General features: G+C 48.0%; 1 protein-coding gene across 1 annotated transcript in view; it reads right to left on the bottom strand.

Moving 5' to 3' along the window:
- Nucleotides 1-12,280, bottom strand: part of SLC15A1 (solute carrier family 15 member 1) — a 55,511-nt gene extending 43,231 nt beyond the window's left edge. Inside the window, exon 1 of the mRNA XM_039252530.1 lies at nt 12,231-12,280. Within this exon, the coding sequence (XP_039108461.1) occupies nt 12,231-12,234 (4 nt within the window). The 5' untranslated portion in view covers nt 12,235-12,280. The remainder of the gene's footprint in view (nt 1-12,230) is intronic.
- Nucleotides 12,281-22,375: the final 10,095 nt, after the last annotated feature.

The raw sequence follows: 22,375 nt of genomic DNA on the forward strand, positions 1-22,375 counted from the left end.
TAAGCCTCCATTTGGGGACATCCTTCCCAATCATGTGGCTTTAAAGAGTCAAAGCACTTAACCTCTGGACTGCCATTCCTTCACCTAGAAAGGCTAACACCATCTTCGCAAGTTGATCGATAAGATCAGATCTACAGGAATGAAACTGATTTTGCTACTTGCTGCAGCCCATGAAGACAGCTGGGTAGTGCAGATGGACGTTCGGAACGGACTGACTTAAGATTGAAAGATGGGCAAGAATTTGTGATGGGGGGCCCTGCAGGGCCGAGAGGGGCCCTCAAAGGAGGAAGCAGTTCCGTCCAGGGTTGCTCACGCTGACCGAAAGAAGAAGGTCCCTATGACATCGTCCTGGGAAATGAGGCCACAGGAATTCACATGTTATGGACAGAGGAAAGTCATTTTCTCAGACACAGCCGCAGTGGCAACACTGAGTTTCAATTCAGGTGCTTTGCAAATGGGCAGCACCACAGTGCACCGTATGCACGTAGCTGTAGGGGTTTAAGGATCGTGATTAAGTCTCCATTGCAGTGGTTCTCAAAGTGTGGTGTCTGGTCCGGTAGCAGCAGCACTTGGGAACTCATCAAATGGGCACCTGGGTGGCTCAGTCAGTCAAGTGTTCGACTTTAGCTCAGGCCATGATCTCACGGTTCGTGAGTTCGAGCCCCACGTTGGGCTCTGTGCTGACAGCTCAGAGCCTGGAGCCTGTTTTGGATTCTGTGTCTCCCTTTCTCTCTGCCCCTCCCCCACTCATCCTCTGTCTCCCAAAATTGAATAAATGTTAAAAGTAATAATTTAAAAAAAAGCACAGTCTCAGGTCCATCCCAAACCTACCGAATCGGAGCTCCCAGGGTAAGGCCTTGCTGTCTGTGGGCTCTCAAGCCCTCCTGGTGCTGATAGGCTACAGTTTGGGAGCCCCTCGCCACTGCAGAGTGATGCCAGGGAGCAGACAAGGAAGGGGTCTGGTTGAGGGGTGCATCCTACATGGTGGCTCTGGGCCAGGTGATCAGCACCTCTGATGTACCTCTGGCTCCGTGCATCGTTCACTGGGATGACTGTGACAAGCAGACACTTTGTCTCACCTTCCAGTTTGCCATCCACCCAACCAGCCTGGGCTTCCCCACATGGAGCAAATCCCAAACCTGTGAGGTCAGCGCCGCTGCTCAGCACAGCCTTCCAAGCCACACCCCCACCCTCCGGGATCTGACTTCCATCTCCCCACCCACCCCACAGTCAAGCCACATGACTTCTAATTCTCCACACCAGGCTCCTTCAGAGCTCCCCCAACCAGTGGGGCACTTAGCACCTCACCTCTCCCCTTGGCCTCCAAGATAGTCTCTCCCCTTTTACATTTCTCTTTAGTCTTTTTATAACTGCCCTGACAGTGAGTTGTTCTGACTTCTGAAAATATGTTACAGAGCCATATGATATATATGATTTCCCCCACCCCCCATTTTTGGTGAGGAAATAAAGTGAATGCCACTTCAAAAAGAGCCTCACAGGATATGCATGCAGCATAACAGCGGTTGACCTGAGGTGAGGGGGCAGGGGACATGGGGGGAGGGAAAGGGGCTTGAGCACCTTGAGGGCACCACTGGTTTGATTTTTTTTTTCAAAAACTGATCAACGTTGATAAAGGAGTGAGAAGGACGTCTTGTTTTCTTTTTTTGTTTTTAAGTTTATTTATTTATTTTAAGAGAGAGCAAGCAGGGGAGGGGCAGAGAGAGAGAGTCCCAAGTAGGCTCTGTGCTGCCAGCATGAGCCCGATGCGGGACCAGAACTCATGAAGTGTGGGATCATGACTTGAGCCGAAATCAAGAGTCGGATGCTTAACTGACTGAGGCATCCGGGCGCCTTGCACCTGGTTTTCCTAAATTGGCTATTCCGGACCATCAGGTGAGCTGCAGAACAAGTTTTGCACCCATAGTCCAGGCTAGTTTCTGGAGGGGTTCTTCTGGAGGCCAGCTCCTGCCCAACTTGCTGATTATTTTCCTTATGCAGATGTTTCGCCACATTTCCCCACCTCGGGGCCCCTGCTGGTGCCTACGGCAAGTCTGTGCACATCACAGAACTGTGATCATTCAGACACGGTGCTGCCCTGGGAGGCTTGACGAGCGGACAGCAGCTTCATTCCACCAAGAGGAAGTGTCCCTGGGCAGATGCACTGCATGGTGACAGAGTCCGGGAAGCATTCCAGCCCCCGGGGCCTCCCTTGCTGGGGCCTTCACGCAGTGTACAGCTTGCACATCTCCGACCGGTGTCCTGCCCATCCTTCTACTATCCCTATTTTATAGAAATAGCCCAATTCCACAAATATTTTCTTTCCCCCTGGGAGGGAATCTATTTTGCCTCAGACACATCAGTAAATAGCTACCTAAACGGAATATAGTGGTGATGGCTTTCAAAATGCCCGTTTAATCAAGTTACGCCTGCTCAAAGCAAATGAGTTATCAGTCCTCTGAGATCCAGGAACGTTGACAAAAGCTACTTTGGAAATAACAGAAGCCAGGGCTAATGGGACAGTATATGGTTACTAAGTGACTCTGGCATGGTGCCAAGGAGCGGTTTAGTCTGGGAGCGCTGGCGGCCTTGTCTCTACGCAGGCCACATGGGCCACAGGCGTGCGCCCAGCTGGCGAGATGACAGACATTGAGCAGAAGATCTCTTAAGGCCATGCGGCATCTCAGCATCCGGGTACCTCACAACCACGGCGCCCCTTCATGTGGGGCAGGGACCATGGGACTGGCACCTGAGGCCCGTCTGCCTTCGCTGTCTGAGTAACACACAGCTGCGTATCTTTAACCATCCGGTAGCCTCGCCTTGCTCTCGCCTCGTCCTGTGTGTCTGACACGTGCCTTCACCACCTCCGTTCCCAGCCTGGGGATCCCCTGGTCGGCAGGGAGGGAGGGCAGCTCTCGGTCTGTGCATTAGTTTGGGGCAGCTGCCATAGCAACGTCCTACAAACCGAGAAGCTAAAAACAAAGGAAATTTATCATCTTTCGGTCGGGGCCTGGGAGGCTGAGATCAAGGTGTTGATCTGAGTGACTCTTTTTTTTAAATTTTTTAATGTTTATTTATTTTTGAGATCAGAGCATGAGCAGGGAGGGGGCAGAGAGAGAGAGGTAGACACAGAATCCAAAGCAGATTCCAGGCTCCAAGCTGTTAGCACAGAGCCCGATGAAGGACTTGAACTCAAGAACCATGAGACCATGACCTGAGCTGAAGTCGGAGGCTTACCCAACTGAGCCCCCCAGGCGCCACCTGGTTGACTCCTTTTGAGGCTATGGGGGTAATCTGTTCCAGCCTCTCCTCAGCTTCTGGGGGGTACTGGGCAGCTTAGACGTTCTTTGGCCTGTGATGGCATTTCCCAGATCACTGCCGCCATCTTCACAGTCTTCTCCCTGTGGTTCCCTCACCCAAACGTCCCGTTCATATAAAGACACTGGTCATATTGGATTGGGGGTTGCCTTACTCAAGTATGACCTCATCTGAACTAATTACATCTGCAAAGGCCCTATCTCCAAATAAGGTCACATTCAGAGGTTCCGGGGTCAGGACTACAGCATAGGAATTTGGGTTGGGCAGAGGGGAGTGGGACACAATTAAACCAGTAACAGCATGTGTGGTGTACATCCTATTGCCGTAGGCTACAGATAGCCTATCTTTTAGGAAGATTTCTACCCATGACTGTCTAAAATCAATGGGCATTAAGAGGCGCCTGGTAGCTCAGTTCGCTAAGCGTCTGGCTCTTGACTTTGGCTCAGGTCACGATCTTGTGGTCTGTGAGGTTGAGCCCCATGTCAGGCTCTCCGCTGGCAGCGCAGAGCCTGCTTCAGATCCTCTGTCTCCCTCTCTCTCTGCCCCTCCCTCATTTGCATTCTTGCTCTCTCTCAAATAAACATTACAAAAATAAACTAAAATCATGGGTGTTAAGGGGCCCACAGTGGCTGCCTCTAATGGTTTTATAAATAACCTGTGACTTTTAGCATCTCGTTTCTGTACCCGTAGATGTGAATCACTGGCTGCCATTCCCTTTTTCCTTCAGAGAGAAATGATCTCTACAGGCCCAGAATCCACCTGCCTTTGGACGTGCTCAGAGACTGTTTACTTCTCAAGTGCAGGGGAGGTGCGGCCAGGCCAGAGGGTGCCACGGGGTTAGTATGTAGTAAGCTGTTATGCAAACAGAAAGGGCCAGGGCCAAACCTACATTCTGCCTCAGGCGTGGGCAGCATCAGTCCTTCAGGTGAGGGAATTTCCTGGGTGTCAGCAAGGCGGCCCTTGTTCTCCTAGATATTCCCTTCATCTACACCTGGATGTTTTTAATTCTGGAAGAAAAGCCTTCATTCTGAACTTAGAGTGAGGCTTGCTTTAAATGCCTTCCTGCTGGGGCGCTGCGGTGGCTCAGTCGGTTGAACATCTGACTTGTGCTCAGGTCAGGTCATGATCTTGTAGTTCATGGGTTCAAGCCCCATGTTGGGCTCCATGCTGACAGTGCGGAGCCTGCGAGGGGTTCTTTCTCTTTCTCTCTCTCAAAAATAAACACCAAAATAATTTAATGCTCTCTTGTTGAGAGTCAGTAAATGGATCTATTCACAGACTAGCGATAAGACAGATCTATCCCTGGAGCAGGCTCTATGAGGAGCCAAGAGCCCGGGGGCCAAGAACAAACTGCACATGCCATACAGGTGACAGAAACGGGTCCATAGCATCAGCTCTGAAATACTGTATAACGTCATAGGCGAAAACACCAAAGGCACACGAGTGTCACCAAATCAAAAGGAACGAATCCCCTGGTCTTTGGGGAGTTTCTTTTGGAGGAAATTGACTTAGAGATCCTAAATTTTATTTACTTTTGATTAATCTTTTGGAAATCTTAAATTTTAGACACAAAAATCTTTTGCTCTTAAGGTGTTAAATTGTGACTAGAAACAATGCTTATGATCACGGTGAGTGTGAAGTTTGGCTGTGAAACGATGTACAGAAAGCACAGCCTCTTCCCCACCCCCACTCTCCGCCCCATTGATATTTAGGCTTCACATGCTTCCTTCCTATCATAAGAATCTAAGAAATTTTTGGAAGTAGAATGTGGGTGTAATATGTGTATTTTAACCTTGTTAGATAACACCTAACACATCTCCATTGGAGTGTTAGGTGATAAGGGCACCTGGGTGGCTCAGTTGGTTGAGCATCTCACTCTTGATTTTGGCTCAGATCATGATCTCAAAGTTCATGGGATTGAGCCCCATGTCGAGTTCTGCACAGGCAATGTGAAGTCTGCTTAGAATTCTCTCCCTCTTCCTCTCTGTCCCTTCCCCACTTGTGATGTTTCTGTTTTTCTCAAAATAAAAAAAAGAAGAAGAAAGGTATTAGGTGACTTATTTTTTCCAGTCTTAGTAACAAAAGGAAAGGGAATCACGTTCATAGTTGAAGAACAAACAGTGCCTGGAAACTTTACTCACAGATCCATAGTACAGTACCTAGTACAGTATGAGCAGCGTACAAACATAATTTTGAATTAATTTAAGATAAATGTCTATGACATCACTGTGAGCATTTCTGATTAATAGTCTACATGCAGGGTATTTTCTACACACTGATTCTGTTATTAACAAGATTGCTGTTTGGAACTGACTAGAGGTATACCCAGAAGAGGCATCCGTCTTGCTGGGGAAAGATACTAGTCATCACATGTGACACCCAAGCTGAGGACGCTGGCCATGGTGGAGTCATCTTTATACACCAAGAATATTTGTTACCCAATGTCACGTATAAGTGATACGCAGCTTTCAGAGAGAACATTTTCTATTACCATGTGTACTTTGGTGAATAGTGCCCCCCAAAACTCATGTCCTCCCTAGAATCACAGAATGTGACCTTATCTGCGAATGGGGTCTTGGGACACCTGGGTGGCTCAGCTGGTTAAGCCTCTGACTCTTGATTATGGCTCACGGTTCATGGGTTTAAGCCCTGTGTCAGGATCTGCGCTGAGTGGGGAGCCTGCTTGGATTCTCTTCCTCCCTCTCTCTCTGTTCCTGCCCTGCTCACACACACACACACACACACACACACACTCTCTCTCTCTCTCTCAACATAAATAAATAAACTTAAAAAAAAAAAGAAAATGGGGTCTTTGCAGATATAATGAGTTAGGATGAGGTCATGTCGGAGAAGGGTGGGTCCTTAACCCCACAGGACTGGTGTTCTAAGAAGACAGATCTGTGAAGACAGATATGAGTAGACGGGAGGTGATATGAAGGCACACAGGGAGGAAATGACCACGTCATGTTGGAAATGGATCGAGTGATGCATCTATAGAACCAAGGAACGCTAAGGATTACCAGCAGCACCAAGAGCTAAGAGAACCGCATGGGGCAGATTCTCTTCTAGAACTTTCAGAGAGAGCACGGTCCTGCAGACACCTTGATTTTGGGCTTGCAGCCTCCAGAACTGTGAGAGAACACATTTATGCTGTTTTATTTTTTTTATTTTTATTTTTTAATATTTTTATTTATTTCTAGGAGAGAGAGAGAGCGTGAGCAGGGGAGAGTCAGAGAAAGAGGGAGATACAGACTCTGAAATAGGCTCCAGACTCTGAGCTGGCAGTCAGCACAGAGCCCGACGCGGGGATCGAATTCATGAACCGTGAGATCATGACCTAAGCGAAAGTCGGACGCTTAACCCAGGCGCCCCCATTTATGCTGTTTTAAACGACCTTGTTTGTGATACTTTTGTTAAAGCAACCACAGGAAACTAACATACCGTGTGAGGGGATAGGTTTTGATTCGCTGGGGAAAAGGTCTGTTTCTCCAAGAACATCTCGAATGTACCTTCTGATATGTCCTGATAGAGCTTACCAGAGAAGCTTGCCTCTTGAGGCAGATTGTACAGGTTGCAAATGCTTAGTCTGTGAGTTTTTAATGGGTCTTCTGTGAGTACAGCCTGTGAATTTTCCAGCCTCAAGTTGGATTCTTGAACCAAATTTTCCTTTGGGGGTGTGCTCAGTGTCACACATCCCTGTGCAATAGCAGGGCTCTAAACTCTCTCTTCAAGGGCAGGCTCCTCGCAAGAGCCCAGGGGGGAAGCTCTGGCTGGTGTCCAGTCTCAGAGGAACCAGGCCTTCCTCCTTCCGCAGAAAGTCTGTGGAAGACGCTATCCCCTCCCTTTGGGGGTACCGCTTTCCGGCTGCTGAGGCTGCCCCTTAGCTGCACCCACACTCATGCCCAGCAGCGAGCAGAGGCACAGTCCGGCCAGCTGAGGCAGCCATGTTCCCATCATCCCTGAGATGACCGCGCCATCCATGTTTCCTCAGTGATGCATTCCCAGCCTCTGAAACCAAGAGACGAGGTTACAAAACAGAGGTTCCTGGGTCCTCTATGTTGCAACCCTAGGATTATGAGTCAGTGGTTCTCATTCATCTCCCAATAATACTGCTTCTATTCTTTCACTATCATCATGGAAGAATGTGGAATGTTCCTCTGAGTCCACCCTTGTTTTTATTTCCTTATCATAGTTCACCCGAGGCACCTGCCCACTTTCTCTCCTGCCAAGGTCAAGATGCCATTGTGTCCGAGGGCAGCTGCGCCCAGGAAGGTCCATCCCTACGGTGCCACCATGGCTCCTGTTGTGAGCAGCTCGACCCTGGAGAATAGACAGCTGTTCCTCTCACGAACCAACTGGTGAGCCCTCAGGGTGCTCCCTATTCCTCAAAAATTCAAAGGGCAGCAGGAAAATTATTAATCAAAAAATCCAAATAAATCAAACCTGGAATAATTCCACTCAGGCCATTTTGTAGTGGTGGGAAGGATGAGGCAAAAATTTAGCATTGAGGTGGAGGATCCTCCAACTTTGACAAGACAACATTAGCCATGGTTTTCTCTCCTGATAACTTCATTTTCCTCCGTTATCCCTCAGTGTGGAAAAGTGTCATTTGTAAGCCTATGTTCCTGGCCCTGAGGATATGAGTTTCTTCATGATGGGTGGTAAACACCCGGATAAGTAAGTGATTTAGCCACCCCCCACCCCCCCCGCCGCCACGAGACATAGCTGGACCACATGCATTCTTTGCTCCTGCTCATTTCTACCCTATCTTCTCAGTCTGTGCAAGCAAATTTTCAAGTTCTAGCTACTGATTTACTGCAAAGTTGATCATCACGGGGGAGCCAGGGGATAGACTGCACTAGATACTGTTGCCACGATCTCATCTGGGGGCACAGGAGCAATATTTGGCCGTGGGTGAGGGTCATGGAAAAAACCCTGTCATTTAGAGTCATTTAGAGCAGCGGTTCTCCAAGCAGGGTCTTGGGACCAGCAGCAGCGGCCCCTGGGAAACTGGTAAACACTAGTCCTTGAGCGCTGGCCCAGACCCACTAAAGCAGAGACTCGAGAGGTGGCCCAGCAAACTGTTGGGTTAAGCCCTCACTCGATGATCCTGACATAAAGTACCGGCTAATGCCACTGACCTACAGTAACGTCAGCCTCAAAGAATCCAGGGTCAAAAGTTCTGGGGCACCTGGGTGGCTCAGTTGGTTGAGCGTCCGACCTCGGCTCAGGTCATGATCTCACTGTTGGTGAGTTTGCAGTTCGTGAGTTCGAGCCCTGCATCGGGCTCACTGCTGTCAGTGCAGACCCTGCTTTGGATCCTCTGTCCTCATCTCTCTCTCTGCCCCTTCCCATTCATGCTCTTTCTCAAAAATAAATAAACATTAAAAAAAAAAAAAAAGCTCTCTCGTTGTCTGAGGGGAAGACAATTCTCCCAAGGGTCAGATGCCCAGGGCCCCCTTCGGTAGCAACTCCGGCTGGACACTTACAGCCTAGACACTTACAGGGTTTCCAGCTTCCCTGGGACTTCAGCACTGTTCTTTGATTTACGCAAGAACTTCTAGAAAGAAACAGGAAAGCGTGAGAACTTTTACGTGGCCAGGTTTGTGGTGCCTTCAAAACCAGTCCATCATTTTGTGCTGAGGCCGGAGGCTGACTGGAAAAACTCATCAGAATCCCGCAAGGCCAGCAGGAGGCCGAGGTGGGGGGGACAGGAATATAACCACTCTCCTTCATTAAGTGAGTGAATTCCTCGAAACAGTCTGGAGGCCCTGGTGGAGGGAGGCGGGAGCTTGCTTCATAGAACCTGGAGCCTCTCCATGCTTCACTTTCAAAGTCAGATATGTGGCAAATGACGGCAGGATCCAGGACCAAAGTATGGGAAGTAATGTGTAAGAGCGGCAACTTTAGTGCAGACTCTTGCTCAACTCTGGGTAAGAGAGGGAACCGGGTGAGAGGGGAGAGAGAGGATATTCGAAACCTTCAGCAAAAGCAGCCCTAGCCCCACAGAAGCCTTACCTGAGAGGCTCTCTGCCATCTGGAAGCCTAACTCTACACGACAGCTCTTGAGAAACTGGCCTCCTCTCCATCCCTGACTCTGACAAGCACCCCCAGACTTTAGAGCAAGGGTAGGTGAGGGGAGCCTGGGTGGCTCAGTCAGTTAAGTGTCTGACATCAGCTCAGGTCACGATCCCAGAGTTTGTGGGCTGGAGCCCTGCGTCGGGCTCTGTGCTGACAGCTCAGAGCCCGGAGCCTGCTTCAGATGCTGTGTCTCCCTCTCTGCCCCTCCCCTGCTCACACTCTGTCTCTCTCTCTCAAAGATAAACATTAAAAAAAATTATTAAATTTTTTTTTTTTTTAAAGGCAAGGGAAGGAGAAATTGCTCATGGGCCAAATCTGGCCCCACCATCTGCTTTTCTATAGCTTGCAAGCTAAGAATGATTTCTATGTTTTTAAATGACGGAAAAACAATTTTTAAAAACTATTTTGTGGGGCACCTGGGTGGCTCAGTCAGGGTTTGGATCCTCTGTCCCCATCTGGCTCTTGATTTCTGCTCGGGTCGTGACCCCAGGGTCATGTGTCCTGTGCTCTGTGTCAGTCTTCTGCTAAGCATGGAGTCTGCTTGGGATTCTCTCTCTCTCTCTCTCTCTCTCTCTCTCTCTCTGTCTTCCTCTGCTCCTCTCCCCTGCTCACACGCTCTCAAAACAGACAAACAAAAACAAAACAAACTTATTTTGTGACACATGAGAATTACATAAAATTCAAATTGCTGTGGCCATAAATAAAGTTTTATTGGAACCCAGCTCTGCGCATGTGTTTACGTATTGTGTGTTACAAGGGCAGAGTTGAGTGTTGACACAGAGACGGTGCTGCTCCCCAAAGCCAAAAGTATTTATTATCAGGTCCTTTGCAGGAAAACCCCTCATTAGAGCACAGGCCTTGCAGCTCATGATTCTAACTGAATACCACAGCCAGGTTTAGCTCCGCACCTTCACGGCCGAAGCAACTCTTTATCCGGTTTAGTCTTGTGGATTCTCCTTGATGTGTTGCTGAGTCTAACACATGGGACATCTGACTCCGATCGCATCCCTCACATTCCTATTCCACCCCAACTTTTGCTCCCCGTTCCCAAGCCCCATAGAAGAAGCTGGTATGAAAATTAGTTCCAGTCAATGGGACAGAATCAGCCAGAAGCAAGCGTGTCTCTAAGACTCGTTGTCTTGCTTCCTTACCCCCCGCCGTGATCACCCAGAGTCCCAGGTACTGCCCGTTCAGTCATGAGGGCTTGAAGGCAACATCTCAGTGCTAAAGATCAGTTCTCAAGAAAAGTTACTGCTACCTTTGATTAGAAGCCCTTTAGGGGAGGCTGGGTGGCTCCGTCGGGGAAGCAACCGACTCTTGATTTAAGCTCAGGTCACGATCTCACGGTTGGTGAGAACCCCTGTCTGGTTTGGCGCTAATAGTGTGGAGCCTGCTTGGGATTCTCTGTCTCTCCCTCTCTCTGCTCCTTCCCTGCTCTCGTTCTCTCTCTCTCAAAATAAACAACTAAACCTTTTTTTAAAAAAAAACTTTAAAAATCATTTGTTTTACTAACTAAACTTAGATATTGCAACTTTAGGACTTGAATAAACATAAACATAATAAACTGGTGTCTGGATATACTGCTACTCACGTGCTATGCCAACCTCAGCTGCAAAAAAAACCCCAAAGAAACAAACCAAAAATGCAAACAAAAAAACCCCAAACGACAACAACACCAACAAACCAAAGAAACCCACAAAAGCAAACCCCCCCCCCAAAAAAAAAAAACAACCGAAGGCACTACCGAAGGACCAGTTTGCAAACCGGAAGGAATCCGTTCATCAGGGACTACACTTGAGAAGCTGCCTCTGTTTGCTCACCGACGGTCAGGCTGCTGACGGCCAGCGGGACTGGAGCTATTTCAGGAACATTCTAACAACACAGATGCTGCCAAGGTGTTTGGAATCTGAAAACCAAGTCTGTCCATCCTCAGAGCGGCTCCCAGAGAAGCCACGCAGAGGATCACGAGCGAATGATGTGTGGGGAGGGGTCGGAACCGCAGCCCAAGAGTCGGCGGGGCTGTCAAGCGCACACCGCCGGCGCCTCCACCCCGGAGGGGGCTGGGGCATCTTTCTGGAAAAGGCACAGGGGTTTACAGCTAGAAGTCCCGCGAGCGAACACTCAGCGCCGCTTCAGGGCGGCCACACGGTGCGGTGCAGCGACGTTAATTCGAGCCGCTGAGCGCCGCGCACCGAGGACTGCGCTCTAACACCACCCGGCACCACCGCCGGGCGGCACGGATACCCCCGAGGGCAGAGGGCGTCGAAGCCCAAGGAGTTTAATTTCCTGATGCAAAATCCTCGGGGCAGTAAGCTGTGGACGATTAGGGCCACCAAGGGCTGATCCAGCCCCCACTGGAGGTCCGGGGCCACCCGGCCGGCCAGCGGCGAGGGGCACGCGAAGGCGGCCGCTGAGCGCCCACCGGAGACTCGGAGCTTCTGGGGCCCCGCGGACACCCGCACGCGCCCGGCCCGTCTCCAGCCCGGGCGCTGGGGGCACACGAGCCAGCCAACGGGGGGCCGGGGAGCTCCCAGCATTCGTTCTCCCGGCCTCTGAGTCCGGGGGCCTCGGGCACCTCTGTCCCCGCGCGGAGACGCGGAGCCGGCGCCTCCCCCGGAGCCCGCGGGGCCCCGCTTCCTGCCCGGGCGCCGCGTTCCAGCCGCGCGCCCGCCCGTCCGCGGTGCCTGCCCTCCCGGCTCCGCGCGCAGGGCCGCCGGCCACAGCGGGGACCCCCCAGCACCCCCGGCCCCCCTGCGGCGCCCCCGCCCCGCAGTCCCAGCGCCCCGGGCTCCACTCTGCGCCCCGACGACCCCGGTCCCGGCCCCGCGACATACCCATGGTGGCGATTCCTAGGGCTCCCTGCGACTGGCGAGCGGGGAGTCCCGGCGAGAGGACTTTTTTTTTTTAGGTGTTGCTCTTATGACTTTGTGTCCAGGCCCTGCCCAGCCACCTGTGCCGGGGAGGTGTGCAGGCGGGGCGGCCAGGCTCCACCCCCGAGGCGGTGGAACCGCAGGGAGCAGAGGTTAGCGCCCCTTGAGCCCCAGCCGAGCCTCTACCTGTCCATTGTCCCCGCCCTAGGCCTTTGGGGGCGGGCGACAGACTTGTGCGAGACCTGGGCCCCAAAGTCAGCGCCCACCTGAGCCCCTGGGAGGCCCTGTGACCATGCAGGCTCCCTCCCTCACCCCGCGTGGGCTGGCTCAGGAGGTCTGGGCGGGGGGGGCGGGGGGGGCGAGAATGTGCATTTCCAGCAACTTATGGGGTGATGCACAGGGGACCCTGCTTTGGAGACCACTGAGCTGGGAGAACCCGGCTTCTGTGCGGGGAAGCAGAGCCGGGTGCAACCCTAGTCAGGTGTACGTGTGCACATGCGCGTATGCGGGGCTTTACCTGCCAGGTGAACCGGCCAAAGCAGTTCCGGAAGGCTCCACGTTACCCTTCTTCAAGAATCACAAGAACGCAAACAATACAGCCACTATGTCCAGGTCCTTTTTCGGGTTCCCTGTCCGACTTGCAGGGGAGCGGGGTTGTGCTTTGCCGATGCTGAGAAGAACATGAAGGTGGCAAACGAAGGGAGTTTCCACTTTTCAAAAATCATGGTCACATTCACATAACATAAAACGCACACGTTGCCTGGTAAGTGTGCACCGAATGGCACGCTCACACCTCAGCGCAGCCGTCACCACCACCCATTTCCGGGACTCCGTCGCGATGCCAGCCTGCAGCTCTGTGCCCACTGAACACTTCCTCTCTGCTCTCCCTCCCTGCCCTGGGGGCCACCGTTCTCCTTTCCGTTTTCTGGAATTTTAGGGCTCTAAGGACCACATGTAGGTGGCATCATACGTGGTTTGTGTTCTGGTCTGGCTTCTTCCACTTGTTAACAAGGTCTTCAGGCTCCCTCCGCGTTGGTGCGCATGTCAGAATTTCCTTCCAAAGCTGAAGGACCTCTGTCGTGCGCACACACATTTAGTGCATCCACTCACCGGTCTCTATTCTCTTTTGAGCCTTGGCAATGCCGCCCCCCCCCCCCCCCCCCCGCTGGAAGACTATGGTGTGGGAAGACACCCCTCACCCTGGGGCAGCTCCCTCGCTTCTAGGGCTTTCCTCCCCGGGGCTCCAGGAGGAGAAACCTCTTCAGGTGGTGGCTTAATTGATACTCCCAGGGCAGCAGCTGACGTTAACTAGAAGCCCGCAGGCTAGAGGGGGCTGCACCGAGTGTAAAAAATGCATCAGGGACTGAGGGACGGGACGCTCCCTCTGCAGGAGCTGGAGGCATGTCCACAGCTGTGATCCTGCCCTCCGATAAGCCCCGGGGGGAAGCTGAAGCTTGCGATCCTGTATCTGGACCAGAGTTTTCTCTGCGGGGTGGTGTTTCCGTTGAGCTCCTGAAGCTTGGAATCCTGAGCCACTGGAAAGCCATTCTGGCTGTAGGCTGCTGGTTCTCCAAGTGGGGTCCCCAGACCAGAGTGAGCAACACCTAGAAACCTGTGACAATGTTAATTCTCGAGCCCCATCCCAGATCTACTGAATCAGGAGCTCTGTGGATGGGGTGCAGCTGACGTTTTCCTAGTTGTGAGGCAAATGCTGTTTCTCCCAGTTTCTATTGAAGCCTTCATCCAGCCATTGCTTATCTACCACCTCTAAGTACAAACTACTGTGGCAGCCACAGGCACTGTGGGCAAACAGCCTTGCACTCACAGAGTGTGAGTTATCTTCTCAGCATGGCACAAAGGGGCAAGGTACGCGAGATGGGGAAGCATGAATGGACAACAAACGAAAGGGGTGCAAGAGATAAGCTCTACTGATCCTGAGATAGATCAGCAAATCCCTAGAATCCACTAGAATCTCTGGGATGGACTGGACTTGGAGGCCAGGCGTTTCTCACCTGACCCTCCTTGGCATTTGTGTATATAAGGGAATAACAGCCCTGGGGGCTTCCCTGACTTCCGCTGGGTCTCAGGAGACAGTGACGCTCCGCCAGCCTCTCTGTACCTCTCCCTTCCTCTCAGCCCTCTGTGCGTTGGTTTTCCGAGGCCACCATAACACATTACCACACAGCTGACAAATAACAGATGGGTTCTCTCCCAGCTCTGGAGGCGGGGAGTTCGAAATCAAGGTGTTGACAGTGCGCTCCCAGGGAAGGCTCTCGGGGAGGGTCCTTCCTTGCCTCTCCCAGCTTCCGGTGGCCCCAGGTGTTTCTTGGCTAATGGAGGCTTTGCTCCAGTCTCTACCACTGGCTTTACCTGGCCTCTTCTCCATGTCTTCTCTCCTTTTCTTTTCTTATTAGGACACTTGTCACTGGATTCAGGGCCCACTCTAAAGCAAGATGATCTCATCTCCAGATTCTTTATTCCACCTGCAAAGACATTTTTTCCAAACAAGGTCACATTCATAGGGTCTAAGAGGGTATATCTTTGGGAGAAGGATGGAGGCACCATTGAGCCCATGATACTCCTCAAAGGGCACCAAGTCTAGATTCTGAATGTGTAGAACTGGCAGACTGGTCCTTGAGAAACAGAACCATGGCTTGGCCTTGGGGGACGGGCCTTATGAAAACTTCTGGGGAGAAGTGGATGTTAGTGGTAACAATGAGATCATGAGATCAGCACAAAATGGCAGCAGGGAAAGTCATCCAGACTTAGAGTCTTCCTTATTTTCTACTTACCAAAGCACTTAAACAGCACAGAGTTCTGTAATGCTCTATTCTAGTAAGAACACTGCCTTGAAAAGGCAGCTTGTGAACTTTATGGAGGAATAGTGTCATTTTCTCCAGCTCTGTCCCTCAGATTGCTTGGCCATAAAGACCTTTCAATTTCATCTCAGAGGAAAATTGAGTAGAAGTTTTCCTATAAAGCACCTAGAACCAAGGTGGAGATGCTAATAGTTAATGGTTAAGGGAAAGACTTTAGGAATAAAAAACAAAAGTGGGTCCATGGCCACCTATCTGAGAAGAGAGATTCCGGGAAATGGCAAGGGGTGGGGGAAGGAGGAATTTGCAATATAAAAATATACAAAAGGCCATTTGTATGACAGGTGCCTGGAAAAGAGAACCAGCAACTGGTTCAAATGCATTCCGAGGTGTTTGTCTGGAGTCCCAGCCCACGCCATTTCTGCTGGAAAGGAGGGCCTTACACCCGGCTCCGAGCACTATTGTGTTGTGATGTGCCTGTTGGGCAATGCGGGGAAAATGTACAAATATTAGAAGATTATTTCCTTGGGGCACCTGGGTGGCTCAGTTGGCTGAGCGTCCGACTTCGGCTCAGGTCATGAACTCACGGTTCGTGGGTTTGAGCCCCGCATCGGGCTCTGTGCTGAGAGCCTGGAGCCGGATTAGGATTTTGTGTCTTCCTCTCTCTCTCTCAAAAAAATAAACACTAAACGTTTTTTTCAGAAAGAAAATGATTTCTTCTTCTTTAAAATGCCTCTCTTTAGAACATTCCCAAACAGCTTTAGCTGTTAGTATTTATATCTGGTCAAATTCTTTCTAAACGCAGGGGAATGACAGACTCACCATTCAGGGTGTGGGTGCCTGGGTTGTGAGGGCACAGCCTGGAGAGTGGGTGGGGAACAGCATGGTAAACACAAGGCAGCATCCCCGTGTGGGGTCAGGAGCTGGACTATTGTTGTTCCTTACACTAATTAGAAAGACCTAGACAACAACATAGAATGTTCCTTGCGCCTCTTCTGTGGGTCGGGGAGCGGTACACTCCCATTGTTTCAAGAGCCTCACAGCTGATTCAAGAGAGTTGTTGGTTCAATGGCATCACCTGTGTGACCTTGAGCAAGTCACCTTCCCTTGCTGAGTTTTCTTTTCCTCTCTTGCCAGAAAGAGATTTCTCCTCTAAAACTGGGTTTATTTTCTTCATGAAAGTTCTTCCACAGTAGAGGCTGGATCGTGGTATTAGGTTTATTGTGGGGCAGAGAGATTATTGTCACTGTTGGGAGGTAATTATTTATGATTTAAATCATTATCACAAATGCTGACTTCTCATCCGTGTCCCCCACTATAAGCACAATGTCTGGCGCTTAGTAAATGCTCAACAGATATTTGCTGTGTGACTGACAGACTCATTCTTATAATGATGTGGATCAGTCTCTTACCACATTAAAAACCATAAATGTATATATTTTTAAAATGTGTATGTACATATACGTATATGTATATATATAAATAATAAGGTTATAGATGTATTCTCTTGGGTGCTATTTATGTATATGTATCTTTATGTGTGTGTGTATATATATATTATAAGATTATTAGGTGGACATTGGGGTTCTTTCCACATTTTTGCAATTATGAATTTTTTGCTGTGATGAAAATTAAGTGTACGAGCTTTTGTGTGGATGTATATTCTCATTTATTTCTTTGCTCACACCTCAGAATGGAATTGCTGGTCATATGGTAACTCTATATTCAGCCATTTAAGGAATAACCAGACTGTTTTCCAAAACAGATGCACCCTTTCACAACCCCACCACCAGTGGATTAGGGTTCAAATTTCCCCACGTCCTCACTAACCCTTGTTATTATCTTTTTGATTATAGCCATCCTAGTGGGTGTGAAAGGATAATATTTATTTTTAATATTTTTAAGCATTTTTACATATGCCTTCATGTATTTACATAAAATTTTAAACATATTTAATATACATTAAGTTTAGTGAAAACATTTGAAAGATTTCTTTGACCTGTTTTCTTTAGAGCAAAGCGGGTACCTCTATTTCCCCAAACTGCATTGCGAGTGTGGACATCTGTACTGGCAGCTACTGAGTTACATCCTTACCTGGGGTGGGGGTGGGGGGCGCTAGGGAATGTGAAGATGATGGGGAGACGGTGGTCATGCAGGTGGAGAAATCAGTGCCCAGATTTACACATGATAAGGGATAAAGAATGAACAGATCGTTACACTTTGAACAAAAGGTCTATTTTAGGATAATCTATGAAATGTTGATTCTCTAGGGACAGCCTGCTTTTAAAATTTTCCTCCCACAAGTGCCTCCTGTTCCTTACCTGTTGAGGTCTTCATATTCTCTCTCTCCAGCAAAATCTACTCTCAGAAAGGAACACGGTAACTTACTCACATGATGAAATAAGTGCCTGATAAGCTTAAAGTATTACTTTTCCTTGGAATATCTGCATTTTAACAGAGTGTGTGGGGGGGAAGCCACTTATTTAAACAAAGCAAAGGAAACTCTAGTTGTGAAATTGAGAGAAGGGAAGAAGCTTTCAGAAGCTTCTGAGTTTCTTCCCAGCACGTAGGCGATTTCGAACGCGTGAGCCACCTCCTGTGTGCAAGACTGGCTTGTCCCACAACACTGGGTGGAGTGGCCGAGGTGTGGTCTGAGTCCTGGTTTCTCCTTGGCTTCCTCTTTCATCCTGACTACACAGCCTGGTTTACTAGATGCTGACTGGAAAGTTAAAGGAAGTCGGATCACGGGCAAATCCTGGGAGGATGAGGAGGTATAACCCAGAACTGGAACTCTCAGGGAGCCCAGCAAAGAGAGAACATGGGGGGACTTACCTAGGGATGCTGAACAGTCTTTCTCTGTCATGACCCCAGGGGCACACAACTGTCTTCCTTCAAATGAAGAAAGAAACATATCACTTTTTTGGGGGGGTGGGGAATAAAGGCCATCAAATGATTCTTCACCTCCACATGTTATGAGACCAAATGACATAATTAAATAACATATTTGCTGTTCTCAAATAAATTTTTTCTTCCTTAGGCACTTAAAAGGGAACTAAAGCATTCCATGTGCCCAGCTGTAGATGCTCAAAGCTGGTCATTATCTGGAATGTCATTACTTCAGAAAGCGTTCACGCAATTTATTCTGGAAACAGTCCTTCCAATTATTAATATAAAATCCCTGGGACATATCAAAATAAAAAAGGAAGCAGAGATCCTTTTAATTCCCCATATATTCTTTTCACTATTTAAAAAAAAAAAACTCATGAGTAGTGGCTTTCAGAAATTATCCCAAACTTGGGGCGCCTGGGTGGCTTAGTCGGTTAAGCGTCCGACTTTCACTTAGGTCATGATCTCGCGGTTCGTGGGCTCAAGCCCCGCGTCAGGCTCTGTGCTGACTGCCAGCTCAGAGCCTGGAGCCTGTTTCAGTCTGTGACTCCCTCTCTCTCTGACCCTCCCCTGCTCACGCTGTCTCTCTCTCTTTCTCTCTCCTAGAAATAAATAAAACATTTAAAAAAATTAAAAAAAAAAAAAAGAAATTATCCCAAACTGGATGGAATGTCTCATGCATTATTGGTTTACGTGCCAACAACATTACAACTTATTTATCGTCTGATACCAGAAATACAGACACGAATGTGCCATTTATTTACTTCAGGTTTAATTACACAAACCCAGAATATGTCAAACTTCATTACTACACATTTTAAAATAATATGTAAGTGGTGGAGTCTGGGAACTCACTGTTAGTAAATATATACTTTTGACATGTGATTTACTCAGACATAATTTTTCAATTTTCTTTTCTAGAATTAATAAAGACATATCATCTCTCCAAATACCATGGATGGCACAGATCTTAAAAATGCAAGTTATTTCTAGAACACATCACTTAATTTATCTTTTACATTTTATATCACTCAAATCTATAATACTGGCAAAAAAAAGGGGACAGATCATTTATTTCTTTGAGGTGGTGTATTGTTTTCTTATTGCTGTTATAACAAATTACCACAGACTCAGTGACTTAAAATAATACACATTTATTACAGTTCTAGAGGTCAGAAGTCCAACAAGAGTTGCATGGGGCTAAAATCCAGGTGCTGGCAAAGCCAAGTTCCTTCTGAAGGTTCTAGAATAGAATCTACTTCCTTGCCTTTCCTGGCTACCAGGGGTTGCCTGCTTTCCCTGTTGTGTGGCCCCTCGTCTATCCTCAAAGCCTGCAGCACGGGGCATCTTCAACCCTTTCTCTCTCTCTTTGACCTCTGCTTCTCTCGTCACGTGTCCTTCTCTGACTCTGACCTTCCTGCTTTCCTCTTATAAAGACCCTTATGATTCCACTGGGTCAACCTGGGTGATCCAGGAGAATCTTCCCATCTCAGGATCCTCAACATAATCACACCTGCAAAGTCCTTCCTGCCCTTCAACACAGCATATTCACTCATATTCTGGGGATTTGGACATGGACATGGAGGGCATTCTGCTGCCCACCACAGGCAGTCAGAAGGCTAGGATATTGGCTTATATGATGGTGACTGAGAAGCTCAGATCCTTTCTTAATATTAGTTGAAGGGGGTAACACATTTAACTGAATCTTGCTAGCATGAGATAATGTGTGTGTGTGTGTGTGTGTGTGTGTGTGTGTGTGTGTGTGTTTAGAAGGAATCAGTATGGCAAACAAGATAAAGAAGCATATAAATCACATCAAGTCCATTCTTCAAATTCATAAATAATGCATAGAACACACAAACAAAAAAGCGAGTAAATATATAAAAAATCCTGAGCATTGACTGTCCTCTGTGTATAAAAGTCCTAAATGTATATAAGCCTTCAAATGTGGAGGGGACCACTGCACTCCATTAACCTTCCTCGCGTGGTTAGAAAGAGTATGAAATCTCACCAGGAAAGAAGAGAGAAACTGGAGAATATTTAAATATTATGGTATGGATATTTATAAATTAGGTCTTTTGTTATTTAGACTCAATACCTAGGCACCCCACAAACCATTTGGGAATGTTAAGAAATTGATAGCCAATAGGGAGGAGCAACCAAGGATATTGCATCTAGTCTCCAAATGTCTCCCCACAATATTTATTACAAAGGGAAAAATTGTAACTTCATAGTGGAGAAACCCAACAGATACCACCTTGATCAAGAGATCAAGGTCAACATCATCAAGAATAAGACATGTCAACATCACGTACCCCTGACATGATATACTGAGAAGGACACAAAACATCACTTCTGTAGATTTCTTGCCCCAAATACATGACTTTATCACGAGAAAACATCAGACAAACCCAAACTGAGCGAAATGCTACACAATAACTGAACTGAATGCTTCAAAAATGTGAAGGTCATGAAAGACAAGGAAGACAGGGGAACCATCAGATTGGAAGAGACTGACAACATATGACAACTAAATGCAAGGTGGGGTCCTGGAAAAGAAAAAAAAGGTGTTAGTGGGAAAAATCAGTGAAAATCAAATGAGGTCCAAAAAAAGGTCTGTAAAAAATGATCTCCTATAGAAGGAATAACTTTACATTGGATATAAAATTATACAAGCTTCTATGGAATACTTTTTGCATCATTGACGTCAGCATTTGTAAATGATTTCCATAAGTAATATGAATATCCAAGCATTTTATCTGTGTGACTGAAATTTATATTACAAAGGTACATAAAATTTCTTAGCAAATAATTGATGAGGCTATGATCTCCAAGCTTGCTTTGTCATGCAGGAGAGACCACCCCTCCATATGCGAACTTGTAAGCAGTGTACTTCAAGATATGAAACGTGTTTATAACTGCTAAGGACTCAAGTACATTGAGAAAAATACTGCTGGGGCGCCTGCGTGGCTCAGTCGGTTGAGAGTCTGACTTCCTTTCAGGCTGTGATCTTGCAGTTCGGTTCATGAGTTTGAGCCCATCAGGCTTGCTGCTGTCACCACAGGGCCCACTTCAGATCCTCTGTCCCCCCCTCTCTGCGCCTCCCCTGCTTGTGAGCACCTGCTCTCACTCTCTCTCTCTCAAAAATAAAGAAAGAAAGAAATAAAAAAGCAAAACCCATCAAACAGTACAGAACAGCTTACAAAGAAAAGGCAAAGTCTTCGGTTCCTACCTCTGGTCCAGTCCCCAGACTGTGTGTGTATGTGTGTGTGTGTGTGTGTGTGTGTGTAAAAAACACATACCACAAAATTTACCATCTTAATCATTTTTAAGTGTACACTCCAGTAGTGTTAACCATGTGCACCTTGTTGAGTAAGATCTCTGGAATTTTTTCATCTTGTGGAACTGAAACGCTACACTCATTGAACACCTCTCTTCTTCACTCTCTCCAGCTCCTGGTAACGGCCATTCAGTTCTGCTTCCTGTTATCTATGGGTCTGATTACAGAAAGTACTTCAAATAAGTGGATTCGTACCTTATTTGTCTTTTTGCGACTTGCTTGTTTCATTCATTGTATCCTCAAGTTTCATCCGTGTCTTAGCCTAGGACAGGACTTCATTCTTTTTAAGGCTGAATAATATTCTGTTGCATGGATGTACCACATTTTCTTTCTTCATTCATCCATCGACGGACATTTAGGTTGCTTCCACCTCTCAGCTACCGTGAATAATGCTGTAATGAACATAGGTGTGCAAATACATCTTAGAGACCGTTTTCAATTCCTTTGGAAATATATCCAGAAGTGGGGATTGCTGGGAATTCTATTTTTGACATTTTAAAATATGTATTTTTATTTATTTTGAGACAGAGATAGACAGCAAGTGGGGGAAGGGCAGAGAGAGAGAGAGAGAGAGAGAGACAGAATTCCAAGCAGGCTCTGCACTGTGAGTGCAGACCAATTCAGGGCTCGAATTCACAAACTTCAAGATCATGATCTGAGCCAAAGCCAAAAGTCAGATGCTTAACCTAATAAGCCACCCAGGCACCCCTATTTTTAACTTAAAAAAATTTTTTTAATGTTTATTTCTGAGAGAGAGAGAGGCAGTGTGAGCAGAGGAGGGTCAGAGAAAGAGGGAGACAAAGAATCCGAAGCAGCTCCAGGCTCTGAGCTGTCAGCACAGAGCCCGATGCCGGGCTCAAACCCATGAACTGTGAGATCATGACCGGAGCGGATGTCGGACGCTTATCCGACTGAGCTACCCAGGCGCCCCTAATTTTAACTTTTTGAAGCCCCTTCAAACCGTTTTCCCTAGAATCCCAGACTTTTTTTTTTTTAGTAAGTTTTACTGAGATGTGATTTACATACCATACAATTCTAAAGGGTGCACTTCATGAGTTTTTAGCGTA

This window comes from Hyaena hyaena, unplaced genomic scaffold (assembly GCF_003009895.1).
Source record: "Hyaena hyaena isolate Hyena2069 unplaced genomic scaffold, ASM300989v1 scaffold_418, whole genome shotgun sequence".
NCBI classification, from domain to species: Eukaryota; Metazoa; Chordata; class Mammalia; order Carnivora; family Hyaenidae; genus Hyaena; species Hyaena hyaena.